Here is a 17,047-nt window from a genome sequence, read left to right as displayed (position 1 = left end):
CAACAGTTTGTACCAGAATAAAAATATTGTGTGGGCTGCTGCTTTTTCACTCTTAGAATGTCCTGCTCTAGTGGCCTAAGATTCCCGGTATCTAGCTGACTCACGTGATGATAAACCAAATTTAGGCGATGTCACAAAACGGAGCCCCGATGCCTTTAATGCTTGAAAGCATAGTTTCTTCATAAGACACTAGAAGATAATGCGGTGTTATAGCGTCTACGGGAGCTACAACAGTGTTTCATGGGAGTGGTATGTAGTACACGGATTTGTCTAAGCTTCTTTCTTTCGGTGCAGTTTGGTTCCGTGGGTCCTGAAGCTGTTTTGTCACAAGACGAAGTTCAGCTAATGTTCACGTGCTTTCCTCCACCGCCTTAACCTTTTAAGGACCACCAGTTACAAACCCAATACTGCCCAAGTCCAGCTATCATGCACTTAATACTTCTAGACTTTTTACCCCCCGACAAGTACAGAGACTGCGAGCACTTATAACATATGCTCTGAAGACGCGCACGCATACTAAACAAACTTTATGCCGCCCTAAACTATAACCACCATCGCGCTCGCTTGGAGTCTGCGCTGCTCAGCTCTGACCTGGAGCACAAACTCTAGGCCGTTGGTGAGCCGAGGAAGCCGAAAGGAACCACCGACCTTTGGGCAAAACTTGGTGAAATATAGGCCCGTCCCACCAATGTGCAGGTCACTCAATAAAGTTATTTGATGTACTATGAATTCAAATCCGCTCATGAAGTTCGCAACGATCTATTTTAGAGCACACCTAAAGAAATAAACAATCCCCCTCCCCAAGTACATTTAAAACTGCAAGCACAAAGTATGGTGAAATCCGCGTATTGAGCATTATTTCGATGTCTGCTGAACGATGAAGTGCCGGAGCTCTCTAGCAAGTATTGTTGGAAACTATATTCTTCAAAGCACCTGAAGCTCCTCCCCTTATCCACTCGGTACGAATACGATTAAAGTGAAGTTCGTTTAAACTGATGCCTCAACACACAAAATCTTATCCATCGTGATCTCTCCGGTAGGTCCACCAGTTGATGTGTATACCTGTACAGTTTACTCATGAAGATTAATTTGTCTACTACGAAGCTGCACATTTGGTCATGTTGAAAGTACTGCCACAACGACCGCAGTCACGTAGGACAGGGCGCGTTGATTAGAGGAAAAGATGTGCATGAGCGTCATATAGCTAGTTTATTACATATCTCGCGTGACCGTGCACAGCTTTTGCTTGCATGACTGGGGCTCTTAATTCAAGAAATAGCATTCGCAGTTCACGTTACATTGCAGTAGTACGACATGCTAAACGTGTCAGGGCGCATCGTTGAAGTGCTACAAAAAACTGCCAGGCCTGTGCGGGTAACGCCCAGCACGGTCAGAGAAAATAATGGAAGAGCAGCATTTCCGAACCTTCTTTAGGGGCGAAGCTCCTTATAGTCTACCTTTGTCACCAGTTATGCGTAACCGAGAAGAGAAAAGCCAATAAAGGGAATTTGATGACCATTTCTCGTCTTATTTTCTAGATGCCGTCACTCTGCCGCTACTCTCCGATTGGCTGCTGCACGCGCTTTGCCTGAGTGCGCGATCGTCGGTGTTACCCGCGCACCACCTGCATAGTGCGCGGAACGAGTGCCTCTCCCAATCTTGAATAGTCGCCGTACGTGGCGGATTGTTTGTGGCGCATGGACAGAGCAGAGGGGCAGGCGCGTTGAAGACGCTTGCACTTGGCTTCTTCGGTTGGTGTCTCCTCGGTGTTACCCGCACGCCATCTGCATTCTTGAACGCGATCAGACACATGGACGCATGCACGGACTAACGGACACACAGACCTATGGAAGGACGGGCGCTTTGTCCCACTCATCATCATTCACTCAGATCCGGGAATATCCACCTATTAATTGTGACGCATACCCACCATGGCAGAGTGTGGATTGGCTAGGTGGTTGGTTCCTCAACAGCTTGGCGCAACCCACTCAGGGGGACAGGTCATGAATTGTATGTTGCCTTGTTAATTAAACTCATTCGCTTCTTGAATGAAAGAGATGAATTCATTGGGCATTACAGGTAATAATTTAAACTCGTAGGATTAAAATACCTTTGAAAAGAATGACTTGATAAGCACAAAATAACCGTCTGTACCTAAAGTAACTGCAAGATCAAGCTTTTATAAAGGTTTAGAGCATTCGAAGGCCCCCTCGAAGGCCAACTCGGTGTCACACAATGCGAATTATGTGACACCGAATTGTTTCTTTGCTGTTCTAGAACGTTTTAATACACATATTAACGCGATTCGTTTCCCGACATCAAGCCTGCCTAATGCCATTTTGTAATGGAGTTCCAAGTACCGGCGTGGTTCTGTGGTGGAATACTGGGCTGGCGTGCAGGGGATTTGGGTTCGAATCCCATTGTGTTCATAGTGTTTTATTTATAGCATTTTATTTGGTGTGATAGTGGTTACAGACACTGACGGTGGCAGCGGCGGTGGACTACTACGGCGCGAACGCAACCCGTGTTGTGATCTCATAACAGCTTTTACTGTGAAAAATTAGGCTGTCTTGCACAGGGGACTGTCCAGCGGAGCTTGTTAGAACACCGCACAGAAGTGACACAGAATTCATTCAAGGTACAAATTGACTTACCGACTTTGCCGGTGGTTGTCTTCATTGGTCAGTCACTTTTTAGCCATGTGACATCGTGGTTTGCTCGGGTACAACCTTATACACACAGCTAGAGTCAAATGACTTGCGATCGGGGCTGAGTGAATAGGTCCGGAAATGTCGATGCCGAAATCAGACTGTGATGGACGTGGCGGCTTCATCTCTCAGCGATTGAACATATGCGTCTGACTTCATCCTGGTCTGACTTTGTGTATCTGAAGAAATGACGTGCAGTTACACCAGAGTTACGTCAGCTGCTCGAATGACGCACACGTCACCACAGACGGTGCCGCCATCTGGTGAGACAAGCAGCTTGTACGGTTTGCCGTACGTATTGTGTTCTGAACTTGTACCAAAGGTAATACGCCTACAGCAAAGAATATTTCCACCCTACGGCCCACTAATGCATGCGCCGGTGAAGTATATCTAACTGTACGTAGTCTTACCGTAGCGGCTGTATGACACGAGTGAAACGTGCGACCAACTGGGACTGATTTCGTTTGAACTCCGGTGGGAACGACTTCCACCACATTCGGAAGCCGGAGGAAAATTATCCAGGCGCCTCATTGGAGCGAGCACGTTATTGTTGACGCACACTAAACATGCACGGAACCACAGGCACCCATACGTCGACTATGATGCACTGACAAGAATAAATATATAGAAATGTGGGACAAACGCTGTTATGTTCTTCAACATAGCCCCAGTTTTGTTGCTTTATTTAGCTTAGCTTAGTGACGAATGGTAGCGCGAAACGTTCCTTTTTAGTACTCTAAGGAGCGCATGCATTCCAGAACATAAGTTAGTGTGTGCACTACGGCAACCCCGAGTTTCAGCATGTATCGAGATCCCGAAAGGATCGCAGCAGGCGACAGAGATACATGTGTAAACCATTTTTGTTGAGAAAGTTTGAAGCCCAACTATGTGTATATGAATGTGTTAGCAGTTCGATTCAAAGCATAGGGGCCACAAGTAAAATTATCATTAGCATGTATGATAAGGTGACCATCAGAAAGACCTTATTCATAAGCTCATTTTTAAGGCTCAGTAATTTCATAGCATTATTTTTTATTGATATAGCAATTATATGGACACTCTCGACTGGATTTTGCCACCTGCGTCGGCGTCGACGGGGGGGGGGGGGGGCGATGTCGTTCACCTTGTATGTATACTTATGTATATATATGAAAACGCAACAAAAATATTCAGAAAAAGTCTCCTGCGCGCAGAGTCGATAGTCGGACCTCTAAGTTGTGAGTGCGAGGTTTAGTCACTCAGCCTAAAAAAAAACAGCTCCTTGAACGTTCAAACGGCAAGCTATTTATATATCTACCACTTACCGCTGGTGATAGATATTTCGGGGATAACTATCATGTTTTCAGCATTACCAGCCAGATGGCGCAATGGGCGCCCGTCGCCAGATTGTCACGACACGGTGGTGCGCGCTATCATCTCCCACGCGTACTTTGCCCCGCGGAGAGGAGACGCTCATGCGTGCGCTCGCTTATCTCGCGGTTGGGACAATCGTACGCCTTGGGCTTTCACCGGAACGATTCTGTTGTAGTTACCGGGTACACAAAGGTTACTGCATTCGTTGCACAATCTCTGTTTTGCGAAAAGGGTGCGCTTTTACGACACAACGAAGCATTTATCTTTATATGTTCATCGGTATATGTGAGTACGTTTCGTGCCCCACGAACGTGGGGCACATTTCGATTTGCTTGCCATTCTGCGCGTGACTTTCCCATTTGTAGCTATCACGTTCGTTGCTTCACCTCTGCAGCAAAGCTGTGAGTTTTTTTTCTACGTACTCCCTAAATCACACACGGCTATGCAATACTTTTGTTTTACTATACTCAGCTGCACCTAGTTTGAAGTGGTCACCAGCCTACAGACAGATGTCTAGCTTAAACAGCTCCGTCGTTATAAAATTCCTTTAGTATTCGTCAAGTGACAGCGCTCACTACATATTGGTAGTCGATGCATGGCGCGTATTTTCCTATTATCCCATCAAAACGCTTAAGAAAACAGACGCACAAACTTTCACTTTGAAGCACGCCTCTAGCTTGTTCGAAATTCTCATGTGCTTTTAAGTTTCTGTCCATTTTATTGCAGCTGTGACGAAGGTGTTATAGTACTCGATAAATTTCATACGCCGAAGTCCCTCAATGTCACGCTAGTGCATCGCAATCAAACAAGAGGTTGGCTTAGCGCCTGTAGCTTTCACGGGAAACACATCTTTTGATGTCCCTTCGGTGTCACGGCAGGCATACCTGCCCCTGCTTACAGTCGCTATCGCTTGTTCAGATGTCGACTATGTGAACGATCGTTTTAAGATTGCACATCAGCGTCGTACGCTGTCTCCACAATCTGTCCAGTCGGTTTTTCCCTTGGTAGTGCCGATGTCCCAAGCTTTGCGATGCACCTTGTCCTTCGCCGCTATGGAACCCACAAGGCAGGCAGACATGAGGCTTACAGCGGCCAGCAACCAGTAAAACTTGTCGTACGAACCAAGTTTATCTCTGAAAAAGCCTGTCGATGTGAAATGGGGAAGTGAGAAAACTAAAAAGTTGACATTTGTTCAGTTAGAGCTTCTGCAGCTCTGTTGCTATAATGACTCTCAGATGCAATTTCTGGTGATCTGGAGATTCTAACAGTTGACAAGAAACATACGGTGTCATAATTGGTAAGTTCACGATCAAACTTGCGTGTTCACATATGAAAAGGTACCATAATGTAAAGCTCTTAGATAAATAAAAAGAGACATCTATATTTGGTTCCGCATATGTGATTTGCACATCACATCAGAGGGCGCCTCAACTCAAGCAACCACCTATAAAATCCATTTCGGTTTGGGATCTATATGCTAATATCTGTGATGAGCCTTTCAAACAGACAAAAAACTCATTGATCATTGGCAGCCTCCATCCTTTTATTATTTTTGTTTCTTATGAGGATTACTAAAGTATGCTCAGTAACGCAATTCTGCGTATAATGCTATGTATAAGCTGTGCTAATGCGCAAATTTTAAGATGGCAATGATTACACTCCCTGTGATAGCATTTTCAAGGCGAGTGTGACCCGACGAGTAAATTGCTGTCATCCAAAAAACAGTAGAAAATACAACAGTGCTTTCCTTTTTCAATCCTTGCTGTTCGCATGCCGAGAAGTTGCACTGCCGCGTGCCAATTAACTAAGTAAGCATCCAATCATCGGACGATTCATTTGTCTTTCATTTATTTAGTACGTGGGGTGGGTAACAGTGTATTTCAACAGAATGTGCGACAAACACAAAACTTCATCAGGAGGGCACGAAAACATTATATACGCACATCATGTTCGTTCAAGCACTGCAAGAATCTCAGAATGTAATTATAGCTTATATTACCTCACTACCTAGGCTTAATTCAAAACTTCAAATATAATTTGCTGATAGTTTTTCTTCTAATGCGAAATAAATGCCCCTTATTATTTAAATAATCAGTTACCAGGTTACTTGACTCATCTGTCTCTTAACAACATCATTGCGACGGATGCATCCGTATTAAACGAAAAGGCTGAAGTAGGCATCTTCTGTCCTTCTCTTGATTAGTCTTTATTTAGTTAGGTTACCAAATTATACGCTTGTATTTATTGCTGAATTATTCGCTACAGTTGCAAAACTTCGTAACCTTCCTGCAAGCGAATTAGAAGCCATCATACTTACTGATTCTCGCTCAGTATGTACTGAACTCTCTGCAGTAAAAAATTTCAGAAGCATGAGTCTGATTAGTACTTTATCACCAGCAAACTTGAGAAAATTCCACCTGCTATGGATACCTGGCCCCTGCGGGATTTATCTTAATGAGATGGCAGACACGTTAGGGAAAACATATTTAGGTGGACCACTTTTCCCAATTTTACCAAATTTCGTTTATATAACAGCACTCAGGTATATAAATGCTCGTTTACACAACGAAATAGAAAAAATATCATTGGATAAAGTCAGAGACTTAGTACATCAAAACATTTTGCTATGATTAACAGTGGTGCGTATCTCGGCAGTTAAAAATTACAATCACCAGATTACTATGCAGAATGCTGCATCTAAATTATTTCTTACATAAAGCTGGACTCACAGCATTTTTATTATGACTCTTTTGCAAAAAAATAGATTAATTCTTTTTATTTGGTCCCCGATATTTTTACCTAAAAAATACCTTGTCGACCCAATTGAGAAACTAGGTTTAAAAATAAACGTGGCAGTAATTTTATCCTTTGGAGGGATTACATTAGGTTATATCCACTGGAAGGTTTGCTCTGCCGTGTGAGCGTACATAATGGTAACAAAACGACTATATTGTTAGTCTATAGTTATTGTTATTTCAGGCTCCGAGACTATCTGATTACCTGACCGCTTGCTCATGTAGCATTTTCATACACTTTTACGATTTTGTTTTTTACTGATATTTCATTTATTGATTTAAAATGCATAACTCAATAATTTAGAGATCCTGCCGCCAGGTTCTTATCTGATCCCCCTTTGTGGGCGAATGCCAGCAATACAAAATGTTCATCATCAGCAGCATCAGTAAGTCGGGCCTCTCTTTCATGGCGCAACTGGCTATTTTGGCTAGCAGAGCTTGCTCAACACTCTTAAAAATAAAGGTCGGCGTATTTACTAACTAAATACTAACCATTCACTTGAAACATAAAGCATTTGCTCCTTAGTAAAAGAAGGTAGTAAAATGCAAGTCAGTGAAAATCACTACCTAGTTAGTAAGTGAACTGTGCTGACTCAAGTGGTTATAGCGTATCAATGGATACCAGGCCACTGCAGCATCGACGGAAACGATCGTGCAGATGAAGCAGCCCGAACTGCTCATGATGATGCCCCTTCTGTAGCTATATTATTATCAAGAACGGACGCCGTTGCAAGGCTTCGATCACTTGCACGAGAACTGACACTCGCTCAGTGAAATTCACCGACATTCACCAACGTCCGCCTTCATAATTTGGGCCCACACCTACAGCTCCGTCTTCCATCAGGAATAACCAGAGCAGAGTAGACACTTTTGTGCCGTCTGTGGATTGGGGTGGCCTTTACGAATGCTTATTCGTTTCGAATCGGAATGGCCAGAAGCCCGACATGTGACAACTGTGGCTGCGCAGAGACTTTTTCCCATCTTCTCTGCGAGTGTCCCCGCTTCAGCGTGCCAAGAAAAAAACTGTCAAAAGCTTTAGATAGAATAGACAATCGCCAATTGTCGGAAGAAAGGGTGTTGGGACACTGGCCGAGACCGTCCTCAGCACGCAAGGCACTGAGAGCGTTGTTGCGCTTTCTGCGGGCAAGTGGTCTTAGAGACAGACTGTAAACAGCGTCGTGGATCGTCTGATGACCTTCTCTCTTTTTTTTGCAACGTCTCTTTTCTCTCATCCTTTATTCCCCCTTACCTCCTTCCCCATTACAGGGTAGCCAGCTGGTCTGAAAACTGGCTAACCTCACTGTCCTTCCTCATTTATTCCTTCTCCTCCTCCTCCTCCTCCTCCTCCTCCTCATTACTAAATTGTTAGTAACCTCAGCTAATAGAAGTTTACGCCTATATTGTTAAATGTTCGCGTGCATTGTCATATCAAAATGATTCCATTACAAAAAAGGATGAAAACCATATTGACAAGGCCCTCGTGAATAATGAATGGCTTCTAAATACGTCATGTAATTATACTGTGGAAAGTGTACATCGCAGAAACATACTTATAGAAAATTGACCACATTATCATATGATCAAATAAGATTCATATACATATGTGAATCTCATATGCTCATAGGGACTCATATGATCATATCATATGCTCATGCGAGTTCTCACTCTCACATGATTATATGTTCATGTGAGTATGAGAACTCATATGAACGGATCACGAGAACACACATGCTAACGCATGCACAAGTAAATCTTCAAGACTTGGACATAGCAGATTTCTACTGTAGCAGCAGCTTGAAGGCTGTTTACACCCCTGCTTTGGGATTACGCGCCACGTTCTGGTTATCAGTCACAAAATTTATAAGATAATTGTTCTTTCTACCCACCATCATGTCCCCTTCTATTTGCTTATGTGTGTGCCATTACGTAGCACGAAACTTTTATTCTAAGGTAGTCAATAAAATTGGAGCTTTTATGAATTTTGCTTAAGTTTACGGCAAAATGTACTGCGGCGTCTTCGAAAGATCTGGCAACGTAGGTGGTTTAGTAGCTGCTTAGTTAAAAACACTAAAAAAGGTTCTCTGGTTGGTAACGGCTAAAGGTACTAGCTGTACTAGCTGGATGGTGGCTAGTAAAAGTATGCCGCGAAGGTAGCGAAATACTCCGGAAACTAGTAAACACAAACGTTTACTAACTGATTAGTAACTTTTTTCTAAAAGTGAAGGGTCCCCGATCGGCTTACCAAGTATTCTTTTGAAAGTCGCACCTCCCATGATCAATCGATGAGTCTGGCCTTCATTAGCAGCAAGACGGCGTGCGCTTCAGTTATGTGCTCGAGCAACGGGAAGCAGTAGTACACGGTAATTTTCAGCTGTTTGTTTCGCGGAATTGGAGCAGTCACCAGTCGTCACGGAAGGCACTGGTACTTTGATCTTGGTTACTCAACAGTTCATATTGAGCAAATAATGACTGCTAGCGTGCGATAAGGATAAGCTGGATAGTATTGTGGTCATTCGCTACACCTCCCCAGCAGCGTCAACCTGAAGATGCATGCTGTATATACGTGATCGAAATTTCGGCTGATAGTATACGAAGAATTTCATACCCTGATCATTCTTCTTAGAGGTAAATATTTTCTATATTACTCATCTAGAGCTTTTCAAATGCCCAGCCTAGAAAGCTCATTGTATTTTCTTGACTACTTAGGCAAGCCTTAAGTGCTATTTATTGTGATAGCACTTATATGGACACTCTCGGCTGAATTCTGACAATATATATATATATATATATATATATATATATATATATATATATATATATATATATATATATATATATATATATATATATATATATATATATATATATATATATATATATATATATATATATATATATATATATCACAATAAAGAAAAAAAGTCCCCGACCCACGGAATCAAACTAGGGACCTGTAAAGCGCGAGTGCGAGACGTTAACCACTGAGCTACGGAGAAGCACAACCCTCAATGTTCAAACGGCAGGCTATTCATATATATCACTTACCGCTGGTGACGGGCATGTCGAGGGCGGGTGGGACTATGGTGCTTTCAGCATTACAAACAAGATAGCGAAATATGCGCGTGTCGCCACGTTGTCGCGACGTGGCGGCTTGCGCTCTCATCTCCCACGTGTACTCTGCCCCGCGGAGAGGAGGGAGTGGACGATCTATCACGCGTACTTATCTCGCGGTGTGGAGGATTGTTATTTTTTAAATTTAAATTCTTTGAAAGATTCCTGTCTTTCGCTCTTCGGGCACGTCCCAGAAATTACGTTGGAAAACGAAGGGAGGAAAGGAACAATAAGATATATTCACCAACAATGGAGGGTCCACTTAACAGGGCTGGAACACTGGCTACTCCAAGCAGGCCGCTGACAGCACCAAGGTTTTCGACGCCAAAGTAGTCACCGATAAGCACGAATTTGACGCACATCAGGTACCCTTCGCAAACACCGGCAAGCACGGCCAAGCCCGCAAGGGTACCGAAGTGGTTCACGTGGACAATGACGAGCAGACAACCTGCCTTTAAGGCGAGGCTCACGGCTGTGATCGGACTGCGGCTGTTGGCGATCTTGTCGGAAATTATGGGCACCACGATGCGGCCCGCCAGCTCACCTAAGGCCTGGTACGTCTGCAGCTGCTTGGCGTCCTTTAGTGCCGCTGTTCCTTTGTCGATTGCGTACTCCACTATGGTGGTGTTCACCATCACCATCGTGTATTCAATCTCCACGAAGGCCATGAGAAGCACGTAAAATAAAGGAGTCCGCAGGAGTGTCGCGTAGTGTCCAAGCAGACTCAGTGACTCTACGCTCATATGTTTTGCACTGGCAGGCTTTCTCTGACAGTTCCCAGGCGGCGCGCTGTTGACACTGCACAGATTAGGCACGTCTAAACTTGTTACTTTGATCACCAGAATCACTCCGTCTTCGTGTTTTATGACATCCATCTCACTAGCTGTCTTCTTGGCCAGTGGATCGTTACTAGAGTCCTCATTCATATTGTTTCGTCTCATTGGTCTACCCGTAACACGCGACCACTCACGTGTTGGTTGGCCACCTCCGGCTGAGTGTTGGCCGCCATACTGAGTGGTAGGTGCTGTGGAGTCCTTCACTGGAGGTCTAAAACACCACGGTGGTATCGTGATGGGTCGCGGGTCACCGAGCAGCATCACCAATGGCACCGCGTGTAAGGCCATTGCTCCAACGAGAAGGAAAACTCCCCGGGTGCCGTACTTGTTCGCAATGCAGCTGAGCAGAGTGGGACCTATTATGCCCGACACTGCCACACCGATGTACTTACTCGCAGTGGCCGTGGCGCGGTACTTGTCAAAGTAGAGAAGAAGGTAGAGCGATATGTTGATTATGCAGAATCGAGCACCAGCTCCTGGGTAAGAAAACAAACAGCTCTAGATATACAGCTCTAAAATACGTCTGGTTATAGCTGTGTTTACCTTGCCAAAAAATTATCGTTTACAATAGGCAGTGCAGGGTTTCAAATCCAAATGTTAAAATGTTGCCTCGGCGTCATCGTCCTTGTCCCCCCCTTCTTGATGACGCCGCATAACACCGGTTACCATGGCCACAATGCATTCGCTTGCTGCGCCAATTTTTCATTAGCGAGCCTCAATTCCAACCAGTCTCGTACCAACCAACCTGACAGACTTGATACCTTCAGGTACTATGTGAGGGATTATTGGTGAGCTGCCAGCTCCTAATAAGATCACGTGCCACGTGACTCTAACAGGCAAAACGACTGTTCCTCAATAGCCGGAATGGCATGAAGCAGCGCCGACGGATGCTCCCACGTTTAAATGGACATGCCTACGTTATGAGGTGAACGGTGGGATGACTCCCCTTGTAGCTGAGTGGTAGAGCATCGGACACGTTATTCGAAAGTCACATGATCGGATCCTGCTTTCGGCAAATCATTTTATTGTCCGCTTTTATTTTTCCATTACTTCATTACAATTACTTCTAACAATACCCCTGCACTTCTGTTGCCATCATTGCCGGCTTTCCTTCTTTAATGTATACTCACTTGTTTTCAGTGTAACCATTGTCCCTCTCAGTATATTTTAAGAGCAAAAGAAAAAAAAAGCAGCAGTGGTGTTACCATAGACCATGTCGTACGGGGACAGAAAAGAAGCATTGCAGATGTTTTGACAGTTGGGTGAGTTCGGGTTTTGACATGCAAAGCCTCGCGAGTAGCGCGACAAGACAACTAAACTTCTTGCACGCGAACCTTGCTGATGTGTAAAAGTTTGCATTAAAAAAAATCCCTCGTTAGCGTGCGCTTGTAATGGTTTGTTCTTTCCTCTGTGTTGTGTTTTGTTGCGCTTCTCAGGACAATTCCTAAGAAACCATGCAAGTTCCGAAATGCATATGCGAGTATACGGTTGCAGAGAAATATTCTGGAAGGACTTGAAAGTTTAGGGTGAGGTCGGTTTGCCATTGGTAATATTCGTCTTTGAGAATAAAAATATTACTGAAAAGTATAGAATTGACATATATACACATGGTTCTCTTTAACAGGGGATGGTAATTTTGTTTCGGGACGCCTTGTTATTCTTTATTCTTTAATGCCATACTATATGTCTTCTCGACGTATCGACAACACTCGAGACGGTTCCATATAAGACACCGTACGTTAGAATCCACATTTTTCATGATTCCATGTCGCATGCATCCTTTGCTTAGCAGAAATGCCACGAAACGGCTCTCGGTTTTTACGCTTTTCGACTTTAATTATGGTGATACTAGTTCTTCTGGCCCCTACCAAAAAAAAAGCTACCAAAGTGGCACAGGACAGCAAAGCCAAATGAGAAAAGGGAATTCAACTTTGTTGCCCCTCGTAAAGACCGAGTTAATTAAACACATGCTCTCTTACCGTACACACCACCATACAGTGCTGCCATCCACTTGATGTCCGGTGAGAAAGCTGACGCAACCAAGCCTATGCAAGCAAGTGCGACTCCAAACAGTGTAAGGTAGTACAACGGTACCCTCGGTTGTAGCACGCTTTGCACAAGGCCTGTGAAGAGAGAAATGTCTGTTTAGCTTAAGAATGCATCGCGCCGTAGTATCCGCGCATACCACAATACACAGCATGCTGTTGCTACCACTGATTCTGATATGTAGTTTATCGGTCCGTTCAGCGCACGTGCCGACGCATCAATAGCACAGCAGGACATACGTCAAGAGTTTCGCACGCAGACACATCACTTGTAATTTGATGCAACATTTTTTTTTCTTCTAAACGATGATGCGTGCTGCACTTAGTGCTTTCAGAGTGAGGTAAAGAAGCACCTTCACTAATTTGAAACCTGTGGAGGTGTGAGAAAGCGTTGGTTCCGATTGGCCATGAGATCAAGCAGAGTCGCCACCTGATGGCAACTGGCCGAAGTGGCGAAGTGTGGATTGCTCCGTAGCCACGTCGTGTGTCTGTGTGCGCGTACGTCGGGCACGTTCTCAAAGTGTGGTTTGTCCAGTCATGTCAGCGCATTCGTTCTACTTATGGCTGAAACGACGCACGAAAGCATTCGGTCTTGCTCGACTGCTAGTGCATTGTAATAAGATCGGCGAGTGCAACTTTACAGGGTGCTTTTTTATTGTCGTCGTACACTCCAGTCAACAAAATAATTTCGCAGGGGAGGCCGCTTTCTCTTATAAGCACATCGCAAAATGCTCTTGGTATCCTCCGAAACATGAAGAATATTAAATTGTGTGTGAATGCAGCACTTTATAGCTACTCGGTTCTAAAAAAAAGGTGGGGGGGGGGGGGGGGTTCGGCTATGCACTTGCGCGCTGTTGGTAGGTGTACAACTACAGCACTGTATTTTATCGACCATGCGAGAAGCCTTAGTTGTGTTTATTTGACAGTAGTACCACTACCTAGAAATATTATTGTCACATAAACTTGTGACACATCGGTACTTATACTGCATTTAAAACAGAGTTACCATGCGCATTCGTATGCTTAGATTCAAGAATGTTTAAAACAGCCCAGACGCTGAAAACTGATTCAGACGGCATGCCTTATATACAATGTTATATAACTTCACTGAATATTTCATCTTTTTACAAACTCTTCAGCTTTTTTTTTTTTGCCCCGTCACGGTGGTCTAGTGGCTAAGGTACTCGGCTGCTGACCCGCAGGCCGCGGGATCAAATCCCGGCTGTGGCGGCTGCATTTCCGATGGAGGCGGAAATGTTGTAGGCCCGTGTACTCAGATTTGGGTGCACGTTAAGGAACCCCAGGTGGTCAAAATTTCCGGAGCCCTCCACTACGGCGTCTCTCATAATCATATGTTGGTTTTGGGACGTTAAACCCCACAAATCAATCAATCAATCAACAAACTCTTCAGCGTTTGTGTGGCATTGTTAGTGACCGATCAAAGGCAGTGGTTATTTTTTGTCTGAAAAAAAAAACATGATTGTCCTATTAACCATGCCTTTGTTGTAGCCCTGTCATGCACGTAATCAATCGATGAAAGCTCTCTGCTGAACTCTTATGTAAGATATTTATGTTTGTACTGGTGCAAGATAGTGTGCGTACACGTAGCACAACGCACTGTAGCGCAAAGCACCGTCAGCCACTAAGCTTTCCTAACTAAACTTGTCGACTGTCCCATGTTTTATGGTGAACAAAACAAGAAAAAAAAAAGATATGCGTTTAATGTGCGAACGGTGGTACTGAACTAATCGCACAGATATGCGGACTTTATACGATATTTCTTGCTCTCTTTTTTGTAGTATGCAGATGACAAGATGTAAATAAGTAGTTCAGTCACGCTACTGCAGCGCTTAGCAGGTGGAACACAAGCTAACCACGTACAAAAAACACAGCATAGGCGGAGTTTAGTGTGAAAGCGTGCAGAGAGAGAGACCCATAGCGAGCTTCTCTATAGAAAGTAGAATGTGCTTTATTCGCGGGTAATGTTAACATTGCATAGGCCTCGTGCACCGATTCAGTGAATAGCGCAGATGTTAACAGTAAACTGTAGTCAACGCATTTTATTAGCCGACAATCCGGTCAGACCCCACGCAATGAAGCGCCGCTGAGTGAATTTGTGTACGCACCGCAGGCAGCCTATCCACACTTTCGGTGGAACGGTGCTGCCACATGTAGCCTGATCTCGCCGCGAATAGGGACACGTCATTGGGGCACAGCGTCCTGTCATTACAATAGGCTGGGTCACTGCCCGATTTCAGCATCAATCGCAGAAGCAGAGTTTTTTATTTATTTTTTTTAGCTGAAGCATCGTTTCACTTGCCTCCTGGAGATGCACAAGTGGCGCTGTATCATGCACGCGAGTGCGCATTCCCCCGAGCTTTCTGTGCGATGACAGGAGATCCCATGACGGGATGCAACAGGAGGTGCCGATAGGTCGAGCGCATAACGGGCTTCGCATCTAAAACCACTGGATCGTTATAATTCTCGGTGCCCTCCTCTACAGCATACCTCATAATCACAGCATGCTTTTGGGTCGTAAACTTCAAATATTATCTTTAGATGAAGCTCATACTCCCTCGAGAGAAAGACGCGAGAGATTTTAACTATTTAAATCAAAGTTTCCTTAATAGATAACCATTTTATTTTGAACTCTGTTTCACAGCATTGCGTACCCTGGTGATTTAATGTCACCAGGCATCACTTCAGTTTCATGGTCCATCCAACGTTTGTGTGATAAACTTTAAATACAATAATCAAGTGCTGTTTAATCAGTAATACTTTCATAGCGCTCTGTCTAAAGTTACCCTTTAGATAAGCGCTACGAATCTCGAGAACTAAATGTATCCTAAGCAGATCAGAAGCATGTACTACACATCATACGCTTAAGTAGCTTGCACACCCCTTGCCCACGCGTCGGCCATCGGCACTGGCACTTTAGTGCCCTCTAGGAACCTATATGTACCATGAAATTTCTCGAGCCAAAGAAAAACGACCGCGATGCATGCGAACCTACCACCGCGACTGCAAGGTGAATTGTACGTAATGGAGTCTCACCTATCGTGTTCGACATCACCATGAACGTAGACTGGGGCCAAGCGGCCATTTCATGGCTGATGCCGAACTCGTCCATTAGAAGCACGTAGACCATACCCGCGCAGAACGCCGGCATGAAGACTACAAATGCCGAGAAGAATGCCACCACAGGTACACCCCAGCAGCGATCCAGTACGTGGGCTGGAGGAGACATCGTGGGTGCCGTTTCCGTATTCTGTTCGAAGCCTTGTTCACCAGGGAGAGAAAGTTTTGATGTAAAATTTAATATAGATAGATAGATAGATAGATAGATAGATAGATAGATAGATAGATAGATAGATAGATAGATAGATAGATAGATAGATAGATAGATAGATAGATAGATAGATAGATAGATAGATAGATAGATAGATAGATAGATAGATAGATAGATAGATAGATAGATAGATAGATAGATAGATAGATAGATAGATAGATAGATAGATAGACTAATTGATTGACTGATTTGAATACTTTTTTGAGAGCTAATTAAGACTACAAGCTTACGATGAGCCACTCCACAAACGACTCTGAATAGATTTTTCACCACCTCAAGTTCTCCTTCTTTTCGAACGAGTACATCAACGTGATTTGAAAATAATTTTGGGGCTTTAACATTCCCAAACCGCGATATTGTTTTTAGACACGCCGTAGCGTAGGTGTCCGGAAATTTGCGCTCATCATTATCAAGCAAGGCCCTTCATGTTTTAGATCACCTTCCTTCCAGTTGCTTAACAAGTAAATTGCATTTCTGCAAGATTAACCTATTTAAAAGCCTGCAACTTCTCGTCGTGCTTTTTGTCGCGTTTATCATATGTGTTCTTTTGTCTAATTTTCTTAATGTATAATTGGCTTTCACGCAATAAAAATGAAAACGTGCTGGAAGTCAGCGCATGTAATGCATGGTTTATTCTCATCCTCCCGTATCTGCACTCTTTGAAAAACTGTTTCTGTGTAAGGTAGGGCCATACAAAGTCAAGATAGCAACCACTCTATATCGCTTATACGTGCATTTGCTAGGAGTTCTGCAAAAAAATTCCGTGTCACAAATCGTAGAGCGTAAGCAGTTGTGAGCTCAGAACTGCCGAATTGAATAGCCTGCTCGTTCGCCGCCACGTATATGGTCA

General features: G+C 44.0%; 1 protein-coding gene across 1 annotated transcript; it reads right to left on the bottom strand.

Moving 5' to 3' along the window:
• Positions 1–5,016: 5,016 nt before the first annotated feature.
• On the bottom strand, positions 5,017–16,117 carry LOC142802834 (monocarboxylate transporter 7-like). Its single transcript, XM_075887888.1, has 4 exons — positions 15,903–16,117; positions 12,783–12,926; positions 10,212–11,279; positions 5,017–5,204 (listed from the first exon to the last, which is right to left on the bottom strand). Exons 1-4 carry the CDS (start codon positions 16,093–16,095, stop codon positions 5,017–5,019), a joined length of 1,593 nt encoding a protein of 530 aa, XP_075744003.1. The 5' UTR covers positions 16,096–16,117.
• Positions 16,118–17,047: the final 930 nt, after the last annotated feature.

This window comes from Rhipicephalus microplus, chromosome 3, assembly GCF_043290135.1.
Source record: "Rhipicephalus microplus isolate Deutch F79 chromosome 3, USDA_Rmic, whole genome shotgun sequence".
Taxonomy (NCBI): domain Eukaryota; kingdom Metazoa; phylum Arthropoda; class Arachnida; order Ixodida; family Ixodidae; genus Rhipicephalus; species Rhipicephalus microplus.
The sequence above is the reverse complement of the archived record's forward strand: the minus strand, read 5'-3'. Positions and strand labels throughout refer to the sequence as shown.

Excerpts from the sequence above, each read along its gene's own strand:
- LOC142802834 (XM_075887888.1), bottom strand. The coding sequence starts at position 16,095 with ATGTCTCCTCCAGCCCACGTACTGGATCGCTGCTGGGGTGTACCTGTG. Across the intron at positions 12,927-15,902 it reads GGTGATGTCGAACACGATAG|GCCTTGTGCAAAGCGTGCTA; the intron begins GTGAGACTCCAT and ends CTCTCTTCACAG. Across the intron at positions 11,280-12,782 it reads ACTGTATGGTGGTGTGTACG|GAGCTGGTGCTCGATTCTGC; the intron begins GTAAGAGAGCAT and ends TTTCTTACCCAG.